General features: G+C 41.0%; 1 protein-coding gene across 50 annotated transcripts in view; it reads right to left on the bottom strand.

Moving 5' to 3' along the window:
- Positions 1-12,445, bottom strand: part of CAPRIN2 (caprin family member 2) — a 45,883-nt gene extending 33,438 nt beyond the window's left edge. For 18 of the 50 annotated variants that reach the window (XM_028829383.2, XM_077953814.1, XM_077953804.1 and 15 more), the window contains exons 1-3: positions 12,364-12,445; positions 10,955-11,170; positions 8,664-8,726 (exon numbers count right to left, since the gene is read on the bottom strand). Coding sequence is in view for 36 of the 50 variants with exons in the window: in XM_077953774.1 (XP_077809900.1) it covers positions 8,664-8,726; positions 10,955-11,131 (240 nt within the window). In the remaining 14 variants the exon portion in view is untranslated. Of the gene's footprint in view, positions 1-8,663; positions 8,727-10,954; positions 11,373-12,301 lie in introns of those variants that run through there. The other 32 variants (XM_077953806.1, XM_077953815.1, XM_077953805.1 and 29 more) reach the window with 4 other exon arrangements.
- Positions 12,446-12,636: the final 191 nt, after the last annotated feature.

Consider the following 12,636-nt stretch of genomic DNA (forward strand, 5'->3'; position numbering starts at 1 on the left):
GAAAAAAAAAAATCTTACCCCTGATTCTCAGTAACACCTAAAATACTCCTCAGAGTAAAATTCTTTATAGCGACGACCAAAAAAAAAAAAAAAAAACCTCAAGCATCCATCTATTTACAGACTAAAATTAAGTAGAGAGAACCAAATAAAATACAGGCACTTGCATTGATATAAAAACACTAAATATAATGAGTGAAAAAAGCAAACTGCAGAACATATAGCATGATACCACTTACTATAATGTACAAAAAAAGCAACTCTAACAGGGCAGCCAAAAAAAAAAAAAAGCTCTTAAAAGCAAGGGAAAACTTCAGGGTCATGGGGTCATGGTTACAGGAAACAGAAAGTACCACACTAGAAAGGAGCCCCAACACTGTTAGAAACATACTATTTGAGTTGAGAGTTGGGTTCTGGTGCTTGCTTTATTATGTGTTATAACTTACATGGAATATATTGTTTCAGCCATATATTTTATAATAAAAAGGTATAGAAGTCTTCCTGCTACAGAAACAAGAATGAGCAGATAACATTACCAGGATATGCAGTCCTCAGAGGGATGTAAAACTATAAAGAAATATTCCTCCATATCTACTCCCAAATGTTACTAACTTTGACTCAAGAAAAGCAGCATCAGCTGGGAACTACAACTTTCCATCATCTAATGTAGACCTATCCTTTCATTTTTCCTTTCTTTACTAAGTGAAGAAGGTATCCCCTTGCCACCCCCACTTCTACCTGTGCCCTGGATCCTACTGAACTCTGCCTTCATACAAAACTTTCCTTTAGGATTCCCCCTTTAAGGTCTTCTAACAGAGAGCTGCTCCCTCTCTATTGATGCTTAAGTCATCATTTTACAAGTTCATGTCATCCCCAATCTAAACAAGAAAAATTAATTCTTCTGTGACAACTACTTCCCTCCAGCATTACACAAATTCAAATGTGTTTTCAGTCTCCAGTTCTTCAGACCTCATCAACCTGCATTCCATTTCCACCAAAACTGTTTTAGCTGAAGTTAGCAATTGTCGATGTCATCCTTTAAAGCTATACATCTTTTATAGCTCTCATTTTGGTTGACTTAGCAGCAGCCTTCAACAAGAAGGCACACTCCTGCTCTACAGACATTTCTTGCTTTTCCTAACACTAAACTTCCATTTTTCCAGCTGCTTATTTACTAGCAATTTTTCCATTAGCTTCTCTCACCTGTTTTTAGCACCTGTAAAATAGGAGTAATAGAATCTACCTCACAAAGATGCTGCACAATCTAAATGATTGCATATGTATAAAACACTCAAATGATGCCTGATTCTAGTAAGTACACCATATTTTTAGCCATTATTTTCCAAACATTAAATGTCAGAGTTCCTCAGGATTCTGTCCTAGGCTTCTCTACTCTGCTTTCTATACTCTCACTTTCTATACTTTCTATACTCTCATCTCCTCTAATGGTTCCAAGTAGTGGTCATACAGGTGATATTTCTATCGGCTAAACTTCTCCATGCTCCAGACCCATTTACCTTAACACCTGGTACCAGACACTGATGTCTCCCAGGCACATTAAAACCAACAGTACAAAATTGAGCTCTTCATCCTACTCCATCCTCCCAAAACCTCCTTCTGCCCCAGTGGTCCCTCGTTTAATAAATGATTTTGCCATCCATCCATTGTTCAAGCAAGAAACCTGAAACCACTCTCAGCTCTACCCTCTACTCCTACATCCAGTTACCAAGCCATGCTGATTTTACCTCTCAAATCCAGCTACTCGATTCAAGTCCCTCTGCCACTGCCTTAGTAGGGCTCCCATAATCATTCACCTAGACTACAGGCAACTCTTTTCTAATTTCCTTACATCCATACGCCATCTCCAAACCATACTTCACACTGCAATCAAAGTGATTTTTTTAACTAAAAATCTGTAGTTGTTCCCTGCTTAAATATATCTGTACCATTTCTGATGTCTCTGGGAAAAAGTAATTTTCAAATGGTGCACAAAGACCTACCCCCTCCAGCTTCATCACCCATCCACATGACCTTTACAGTTTTTGAAAAAGGCTCTTTGTAAAAAACCAAAAATCTGTTCCTTCTCAGAGCCTTTACACATGCAAGCATCTGCCTAGCCTTCTGTTCTTCTTCCTCCCTCCCCCCTTTCACTGGCTAAATCTCATTCATATTTTAGGTCTTAACTAAAGTTCTTCCTTTCTTACGGAAGCTGGCCTTAACTCTCTAGACTAGGATGGATCCTGCATTACAATCTCTTTTCATCCTGTACTTCACCTTCTTAACATCCATCATATCTGTATTTGCTTATTCCCCACTCTCTTCCCCATTACATTATAGACTCCATGTGGTAATGATCACATTTGTCCCCTAGGTATTATAACCCTAATGTTAAGTACAGCACCTCCTAGAGTAGATAATATATCTTGTTGAATGAATAAAAGATAGTTCAGATGATCTTAGAGAGCATCAGATATGCTCAAGATTCTGAACAATTTAAAACTTTTGAAAGAAATATACTGAGAGCTGTTTCAAGAAAAGGACACCACAGACAATAGGACTGGTGAATTGAAGGTAGGATCTCAAGACAAGGATATCAACTAGGAAGCATATGTAAAGTTTAGGTGGCTTGCCTTGACTAGGCCAATAGCAATGGAATTACAAAAGAGGGAAGATTCTATATTATTTATTGAGTTTACTATAGATGTATTAAATATAACACAGGATCACAGTTCAGCAACAAAAAAAAGGATACAAAATTCTAACTCTTTAACAATAAAAACTTCAGCAGAACCAAAGATATCAAGTTCCCCTTGCCTATTGCTGGAGAATTCACTTGAATCTCAGCTCTCCATTTCAAATCCAGATCTGAACCAAACATGCTGAAGTTATAAATGTAACAATTTAAATCATTCAAATTATAAAGTTACATTAAATTATTACAAGTTAAAGTGACTCCAAAAACAACTTCATTAGACATTCTTTCTATTATTTGAAAAGAGAAACCTATGTTACCAATTTAACATAAACCTTATGTAGCTTAGCCTTGACAGATCCCTTAAGAGTTACTACTTCAAAGAGCCTGCAAGAGCCATATAGAACATTACAAGTTTTATTTATATTATTATAAGTACCTGTTGAGTTAAAAAAGCAAATCAAACTAAAGTTATAAAACTTATCACAAATAATACTGAAAATACAATATCAAACCAAATACGACTGAACCAGTGCTTGAAGGAAAATTCAGTCTTCAAGAAATTTTAGAAAATTTTCACAATTTGAAAAGCAAATAACCAAAAAACAAAAAAGCAGAAACATTTTTAAAAAGTGGAATAAAGTCCAAAGCTGATTTTGGGTGGCGGGGAGGAATATACCCCTAGATAATATAAGAGTAAACTGAGGAAATAAAATCACACAAAACTAGAAAATTACAACAGAAACAGGCTGTATTACACTTTTATTAAAAACTACTTGGCCCTAATCTATGCAAATGAATTTTAAAAACTGAATAAAACAGGTGATTTTCAATGAGAAGTTTTAAAAACTGATGCCAAAAGAAATCTAAACAAAATCAATTTCCAAAGAAAAAAATATAGAATATTTTCAAAGAGCTCCCTCCCCAAAGAGAACCAGGCACAGACGGTTTCACACAATAATCCAACCAAACTTTAAAGACTATGTATAGTAGAAACACTGCCACAGTATTAAAACAACAACGAAAGAAGTGGTGAGTGAGGAGATGGAGCACAGAGAATTTTTAGGGCAGTGAAACTATTCTGTACGGCATTACAATGGTGGATCCATTTGCATTTAACAAAACCCATAGAGCTGGGTGCTGTGACTCACGCCTGTAATCCCAGCTACTCAGGAGGCTAAGAGGGTCGCTTGAGCCCAAGAGTTCAAGGCTGCAATGAGCTATGAGATTGTGCCATTGTACTCCAGTCTGGTGAGAGAGAGACCCTGTCTCTTAAAAACAAACACATACCAACAAAAACCACAGAATGTACAGCATCAAGAGTGAACCCTAATGTAAACTCTAAACTACGAACTTTGGGTGATGATGATAATGCATCAACGTAGATTCATAGAAAGTAAAACATGTATTTCTCTGATGAGAGATGTTTACAGTGGAAGAGGTTGAGCTTGTGGGGGGTGAAAGTGCTACTCCAGTGAATGCATGAATAATAAGCAAACAAATGCTATTGCTGATGTGCACAAGATTTGAGTGGTATTCCCTTAAGTCAAAACCTAGTCGAGAACAAGACCCTAACTCTCTTATTCGGTGAAGGCTGAGAGAGTGAGGAAGCTGCAGAAGAAAAATTGGGAGCTAGCGGAAGCTGGTTAATGAGGTTTAAGGAAAGAAGCCATCTCCATCACATAAAAGAACAAGATGAAGCAACAAGGGCTAATGTAGAAGCTGCATCAAGTTAGCCAGAAAATCTAGCTAAAAGCTCACTACACTAAACAACAGAGTTTTAATGTAGACGCAAGAGTCTTCTATTGGAAGAAGGTGCCATCTAGGACTTCCATAACTAGAGATAAGAAGTCAATGCCTGGCTTCAAAGCTTCAAAAGACATGCTGACTCTCTTGCTAGGGTCTAATGCAGCTGATGACTTTAAGTTAAGGCCAATACTCATTTATAATTCTGAAAATCCTAGGACCCTGAAGAATTATGCTAAGTCTACTCTGTGCTTTACAAACAAAATAACAAAGCCTGGATGATAGCACACCTTCTTACAGCACTGTTGACTGAATATTTTAAGCCCACTGTTGAGACCTACTGTCCAGAAAAAGAAGATTTCTTTCAAAATATTACTGCTCATTGACAATGCACCTTGTCACCCAAGAGCTGTGACAGAAATATACAAAGGAATCAATGTTGTTTTCATGTCTGATAACATAACATACATTCCACGGTCCATGGATCAAGGAGTAATTTTGACTTTCATGTCTTAAGATATACATTGGTCCGGGTGTGGTGGCTCATGCCTGTAATCCCAGCACTTTGGGAGGCCAAGGCAGGCAGATCACCTGAGGTCGGGATTTCAAGACCAGCCTGACCAACATGGAGAAACCCCGTCTTTACTAAAAACACAAAATTAGCTGGGCATGGTGGTGCATGCCTGTAATCCTAGCTACTCAGGAGGCTGAGGCAGGAGAATCGCTTGAACCTGGGAGGCAGAGGCTGCGGTGAGCCGAGATCGCGCCATTGTACTCCAGCCTGGGTAACAAGAGCGAAACTCCTTATCAGAAAAAAAAAAGGAAAGAAATACATTTTGAGAAGGCTATAGCTGCCATAGATAGTGATTCATCTAACAGATCTGGGCAAAATAAATTGAAAAGTTTCTGGAAAAGATTCCCCACATTTTAGATGTCATTAAGAACATTTGTGGTTCATGGGAGGATGTCAAAATATCAACATGAACAGGAGTTTGGAAAAAGCTGACTCTAACACTCACACATGACTCTGACGGGGTTCAGAACTTCAGCAGAGGAAGTAACTGCACATGTGGTGAAAATAGCAAGAGAACTAGAAGTAGAGCCTGAAGATATGACTAATTGCTGCAATCTCAGGATAAACTTTTAATAGATGACGAGTTGCTTCTTATGAATGAGCAAAGAAAGTGATTTCTTGAGATAGACTCTACTGGTAAAGATATTATGAACATTGTTGAAATGACAACAAAACCTTTAGAATTTTACATAAACTTATAGTTGATAAAGCAGCAGCAGCAGGGTTCAGAAGACTGACTCCAATTTTGAAAAAAGTCCTACTGCGGGTAAAATCCCATCTCACAGCATCACACACTACAGAGACATCTTTCATGGAAGAAAGAGTCCATCAACGTGGCTAATTTTACTGTTTTCTTTTAAGAAACTGCCACAGCCACTCCAACCTTCAGCAACCACCACCCTGATCTATCATCAGTAATCAACACTGAGGTAACACCCTCGTCAACCAGCAAAAAGATTACAACTCCCTGAAGGCTCAGACGATTATTAGCATTTTTTAGCAATAATTTTTAATCAAGGTGTGTACTTTCTTTTTGACACAGTGCTACTGCACACTGAAGAGACTACAGTATAGGACAAACGTAACTTTTACATGCACTGGGAAACCAAAAAATTTGTGTGACCTCCTTTTTGCAATCTTCACTTTATCGTGGTGGTCTGAAACAGAACCCACAATATCTCCGAGGTATGCCTATACTGGTAACAGTTCTCTGAAGATCTATTTTTTTCCTTCTGACTTACCTGCATTTTCTAAATTTTCTACCTTATATATTGCATGTATGAGGTGTGATTTCTCAAAAGTAGCACCAACTACATGCTTACATCTAAAGACCTAACATTCATTTTATACTTAGTAAACCTACATGTAATAAATATTTTATATACCTACTACATGCTATATTCTACACACTAGGAATACAGCAACTAACAGACAAAATCCTTACTTTCATGGAACTTACATTGTAACAGTAGGAAAGAGACAAAATAAAACTTCATAGCTTGTCAGAGAAGTGCTAACTTCTATTAAGAAAAATTAAGCAAGGAAAGGAGCTAAGAAGTGTGAAAGGGGAAGTGGTAGTGAGGTGAGAGCAGATCTCACTGTGGGTACCTTCAAATAAAAAGATGGAAGAGGTTGGGAATTGAGCCATTGAAACATCTGGAGAAAGAGCATCCCAAGCAGTAGGAAGATCATGTGCAAAAAGCCCTGCAGAAGTGTGCCTGGGATATCTGAGGGGCAGCAAGGAGGCTAGGGTAGGTAGACTGGAGCTAGCAAGGGGCAGCAAGGAGGCTAGGGTAGGTAGACTGGAGCTAGCGAGGGAAAGAGGAGCAGGTAATGGAGTCAAAATGTCAAAGGAAGTAGGAAGGATATTCTGTAGTGCTTTGTAGACACAGTAAGGACATTTTACCACCAGACGTGAACAAATGGGGACTTCTGAGCAGAGGAATAACCATCTTGATTTGCATCAGAACAGGATCACTAAATTTACTACGCTGAACAGACTTGGAGAGGGCAGAAATAGAAAAACCTGTGAGGAAGAAGTAATTACTACTGTAGTAAGTAATGCAGATGAAAGATTATACAGCCTGGATGAAGATGGCAGAAATGGTCAGTTTCCTGATTTACCTTAAAGGGAGAAGTGAGCAGACTTGCTGATGAGCTGGACGTGAGCTATGAGGAAAAAGGAGATAAATTCTCCAAGATTTTTGGCAACTCCTTCTAGTTGATCAAGCCATCAACTCACACAGCTAAGATTAGAGGAGAAGCAGATTTTGGGGAACAGGGAAAAATTACAAAGTGTCAGATAGGCAAATGGACACAGAAATACTGAGTTCAGAGGACTGATCTGTTGGCAATATAAATTGGGCAGTTGTCAGCATATGACTCCAGATAACAAAGTTCATACATTTATTATAGAAGCAATATGTGGCTATAAAGACAGTAATGAAATATTAAGAATGAAGGTTGCCTGGCTGGAGCAATTAATATAGCATGTTCTTAACATTTCTTAGAGAGCTACCATGGGAATGATCAATCTCCAACCCCCTCTCCCCGACGTTTCTCAAAAATAAAGAACACAACTCTAACAGGACACTTTATTCAAGAATATTTACACACACAAAAAAAAGTTTTATCACTTTAAGAGTTACTGAACACACCATGACTTCAAAACAAAGCCACGCTGAAATGCTGCATGTCCAGCTAGGTCCTCTCCCCAGCTAAGTGAGCACACCATTCGCAGAGCTCACACAATTCGAATATGTGTCTCAGCAAAATTATAACTTACTACATCACAAAAATTCTGGGTCAGTGAAGAGGAGCCACTATGGAATGGGAAAAGTCCTTGAATGCCAGTATCTATGATGTATAGCCAAAAATTTTAGTTGAAAAACATAAAGACAAAAAGACCCACAAACAAGATCAAGTAATTTTCAACTAAATGTGTCCCTTCTTAGCCAGGAGACATGATCAAGTCAAAATGGCAAACATCCACAAAGCACTGTTTCCTTTCCACATTGCAAACTCTCCTTCACAAATTACATAAAATTTGCAATTACCAGGTATATCATTGACAAGTTAACCAATGGAAAAAATGCAAGTAGCCTAATGTTTATAGTAAGTTTTTCTTTTTTTTAAAGGCCAGATATCTATCAGATAACATGCCTCCTGAGAGGCGACACGAAAATCCAGGATAGAAAAGTAGGAAGAGACCATGAAAGGAATTAAGGTGAGGCAGCTAGAGAAAACTAAGGTAAGCTACAGTAAATATTCTTTCACATTTTGGAGCACAAAGATGTCAGGTTTAGAATACACCAGTGAAGAGCTGAAAGAGTATGCCCTTCTCTTCACCTTCAGTCCACTCTGGCACGTAAGTTTAATTTAAATCTGTATGTTAACTCTTAGTGAGAGTCTACAATTTCACTCCTGTTTAACAATCTACACCCCCATGCATACTGTCTTCTAGTCAACAGAAAAGAAAGTCATATCTGAGATCTAACAGTAGAAACAACAAAGGCTTCTGAAACAGTTTTGAACAAACTGTGGATTTTAACTGTGTGTGTGTGCTATAAAGACTCTGGTCTCACTAAATCCATGTAGAGTTTTATTAAGAAAAGAAAACCAGCAAGTCTTACTAAAAGATCATAAGCCACTTACCAACTGGTCTGGATTAAGTTGCTCTCCACTTTTCAGGCGATCCTTATAATCTTCCAGTTTGAGCTACAAAAGAGAAACTTGTATCTACTATAGTCTGATATAAAATTCAGAAGCAAATAAACTAAATGCCAGACTTTGTCTCTAGGAAAACAAAGTCCTTGAAGCAAGCTATCAATCTGCAAGACTACCATTTTACTATAAGGCATGCGGCAACTGTAGATGAGTTCCAGTCAGGGGAGAAAAAATACACAGAATCACATGAGTCTAGAATTACAAAAGTTAAGCAGTAATAAAACTATTTTCTCCTAATGACTCTATTAATAACAAACTAGACTACTTAACCCAAGGGGACTTACCTAGTAAATCATATGTCCCCAACACAGTAGTTTCTCAACAGGGGACAATCATGTCCCCCAAAGATACCTGGCAATGTCTGGGGATATTTTTGGTTATCACAACTTGGGAGAGGGAGGGGGGTGAAGAGTGCTACTGGTATCTTGTGGTTAGAGGCCAGGGATGCTGCTAAGCATCTTAAAATGCACAGGACAGTCCTTTACAACAAGGAATTATCCAGTACAAATGCCAGTGGTGTAGAGGTTGAGAAGCCCTACTCTAATCTCATGCTTAAACTGTTAGTTCAGTTACCTGTTGAATTATGTGGCATTTTCCTAAAAGGAAACTCCTATTGGAAGTACAGAAACATAAAAGAATTCTTTTCTATCATTACAGTAGGCTCATCCTGAAGTTATTTTTCATATTATATTTGATACTTAAGGAAATTATGAAAAATAAATTGCATTTATTGGCCCCATAATAATGACATAAACCCACTAAGGTATTCTTTTTTTTTTTTTTGAGATGGAATCTCACTCTGTTGCCCAGGCTGGAGTGCAGTGTCGCGATCTTGGCACACTGCAACCTTCACCTCCCGGGTTCAAGCGACTCTCCTGCCTCAGCCACCTGAGTAGGTGGGATTACAAGCACCCCTGACCACGCCTGGCTAATTTTTTTTGTATTTTTAGTACAGACGGGGTTTCATGATGTTGGCCAGGTTGGTCTCGAACTCCTGACCTCAGGTGATCCACCTGCCTTGGCCTCCCAAGCGCAGGGATTACAGGTATGATCCACCACCAGGCCCGGCCCCACTATGGTATTCTAAAAGCACTTTTTAGGCTCCTCCTGTATTGGCTTTAGTGGCAAAAATCTTTCCCAGAAGGTTGAAGGAAGTACTGGTACTATCAGATAGGTATTCAAAATTAAAGAGCTACTACAGGTAAGCTAGAGAGCATACATATACATATATGTAGGTCCTCCACCTGAGGGAGGCTCTGTCAACAGATCCTGCTTTGACCATTTATCATATTGATGGGGAATCTGTGCTGACCTGGCACTCACCTTATCACACTTGTGATCAACTGCATGCATTAAAAAGACAAATGGTGAGAGCCACAGAGAAGCTACTAGCAACTTGCCCTTTTTACTACTTTCTTAGCTTAAAAAAGAAAAGAAAAAAAGAAAAAAGAAAAGAAATAGAGTCAACCAGACTCTGAAGAGTCTCTTCACACCCCTCCATTAAAAGCAACTTTAAGGTTTCACTAGGTCTTGGCACAAAAGTATTTAAGAGCCCATAGGTCCAGACAGTTACTCAACCTCACCTGTCCAAAAGCAGAAGAGAATCATAATACAGCAAAGCAACGTGCAGTCTGTTTCACAGGCTACATGACTCAGGAAATGAGGAACGATGTAGATCTTTACAACAGCATTTTCTGTAGCTAGACTTAACTCCTGGGTCTCTTTACAAGGCTGACTACAACGCTTTCACCTAGCAATCTTAAATCCTCACTTAACAACACAAAAGTAAGTGGTAAAACATTTTCTAGTTCTACCACGGTTAAACCTTCCAATGACTGCAGCAGTAATACTGCAATATCAACTGCTGCAGAAAGTCACAAGGAAAACAAGCTAGAAAATCAGCTATTAACACATCTATGAAAAGAAACATTAATACTACATAAGGAATTAATCTGACCTAAAATAGCTAGCTCTTAAAGTATTTCAACAGCAGCATGCATAATAATTTTACTATGAAGAATATTTTTATTCAGTTGTTTTGACAAATGAAACAGAAAATGTTTAATACTTCCAACATGTAGCCTGCTTGTTTAAAGCAGCTAAACCTAAGATTAGTTAAATTTTTAGTAAAGAACACCTACGAGCTCTGAAAGAAAATTGTCAGCTCCTTAATCTTTTAAGATCACGCATATACAGAACTGGAAGAAAAAAAAAGTTACCTTCTTTTTCTCGATGTTTCTAATTTTGTGTTTAAGGCATATGAGTCCATTTTCAATATAGGTCTCATATGCTTGGGAAGGAGATGCAGCAGAACTCAGAGTAGACTGCAGGGGGCTCAAGGCCCGCTGGCTTTCCCCATGCTGACTGTGGTTCACTTGGGGCTTGGCTGACTTCATATTCCCCTCTCTTTCCTCCTCTGAATGGCCTGAAGGTGACTGGTAACCAAAAGGGGATGAAGAGAGTTGCACCATTGAAACAGATGAGGCTGAAGGAGGTGGGGGAAAGTTAAGTATAAAATTAGGACTAGAGGGACACAGCCAGGCAATAACTTCCCTGGAAAGTCTAGACCACTCCCTTAAATTCTTTTCCACAGAAGTGAGCTCAAAACCCAGTGATGCTTCAGATACTGTACTTCCATCCTACTTTTAAAGTAATTAGTGCCGCTAGCCAATAAGGATAGCCTTTACGTAGGCAAAATCTCCAATATAGAGGATGTTTCCAGAAATTCGATTTTCCACATAGGGAGGAAGAACTGCAATGGCTTCACAGCTCCTTTCCTCTCGTGAGGGCAGACCACATTCTAAATAATTCCCATGGACACGTGATGACACCAAAAGAATAAGCTTCCCACACCGGGACCTAAGGCAGCCACTCAAACCTCTTTACATGATCCTCACCACCAGCCCTAACCTCAATCCTGAACGTTTGAAAGAAAATCCCAAACTCACAACATTCTTTCATAGCTCTAAGTGACCCAGCAGCTTCTTGAACAAGAATGCTAACTTCCCCAACTGCTCTGGGGCCTACAAGGCAATCCATCACTACTGGACATTCGCAGCCAGGTACTCTCTCAACCTGCAGGAACTCCGCGTTGATTCTCGGTTGTTTGGTTTAGACTAGCCTGAAACTGTTTACAGCCAACCAGTTAAAGCTCGTTCTAGCGAGCCCTTCCCCTGCCCTAACCGGTGGCCTTTGCGCACTTAGGTATCCCTCCCTCGACCTCCAAGCACCCGCGGTATCCCTTTCTCCCCGCTTAGGAGCATCCCCAAAGCAAGGACAGAACAGGCCCCATGCACGCCAGCGAGCACCTCCTCAAGTCTCCGGGCGAGCCTGCGCGAAGAGCACCTCTCCCGAGCGGCCACGGAGAGCCCTGCAGGCACCGACCCCCACCCTTCCCACAGACGCCCCGGGGACGCAGAAGCCGCTTCTGCAAGGCCCCGGGGGAGGCTGACCTGGAGGAAAACGCACGGGCCACGGGCCACGGCCCACGGGAGCCCCGCCCCGCCCAGGGGATACCAAGCCGCCCCTCCACCTCGCCGCGGCGCCGGCCGCCCAGACCTGCCCACCCTCGCCGGGTCGGCCGCCTCCCTCCGCCGCGCCGACCGAGGCCGCCGCAGCCGGACTTCACCTCCCCAGGCAGCCGAGGCCGCCGCTGCCGCAGCCCGGGCCCGCCTTCCAAAGCCGGCGGGAGGCAGGAGCGCTGCGGAGGTGGACCGGCGCCACCCCGCACTCGCGTCTCCTCCTCCTGTCTCCTCCCTCTCCCCTCCCGGTCCTCGCCCGCGGCCTCTGCGGCGCCAGGAACTCCGCCGCTCGCGCCCAGGCCCGCCCTCCGCGCCGCGCGTGGCTTTTGTAGGCCGCGCCCCGCCCCGGCTCGCTCCTCCCCCGGCCGCCCCGCCACCGC

This window comes from Macaca mulatta, chromosome 11 (assembly GCF_049350105.2).
Source record: "Macaca mulatta isolate MMU2019108-1 chromosome 11, T2T-MMU8v2.0, whole genome shotgun sequence".
Classification (NCBI taxonomy): Eukaryota; Metazoa; Chordata; class Mammalia; order Primates; family Cercopithecidae; genus Macaca; species Macaca mulatta.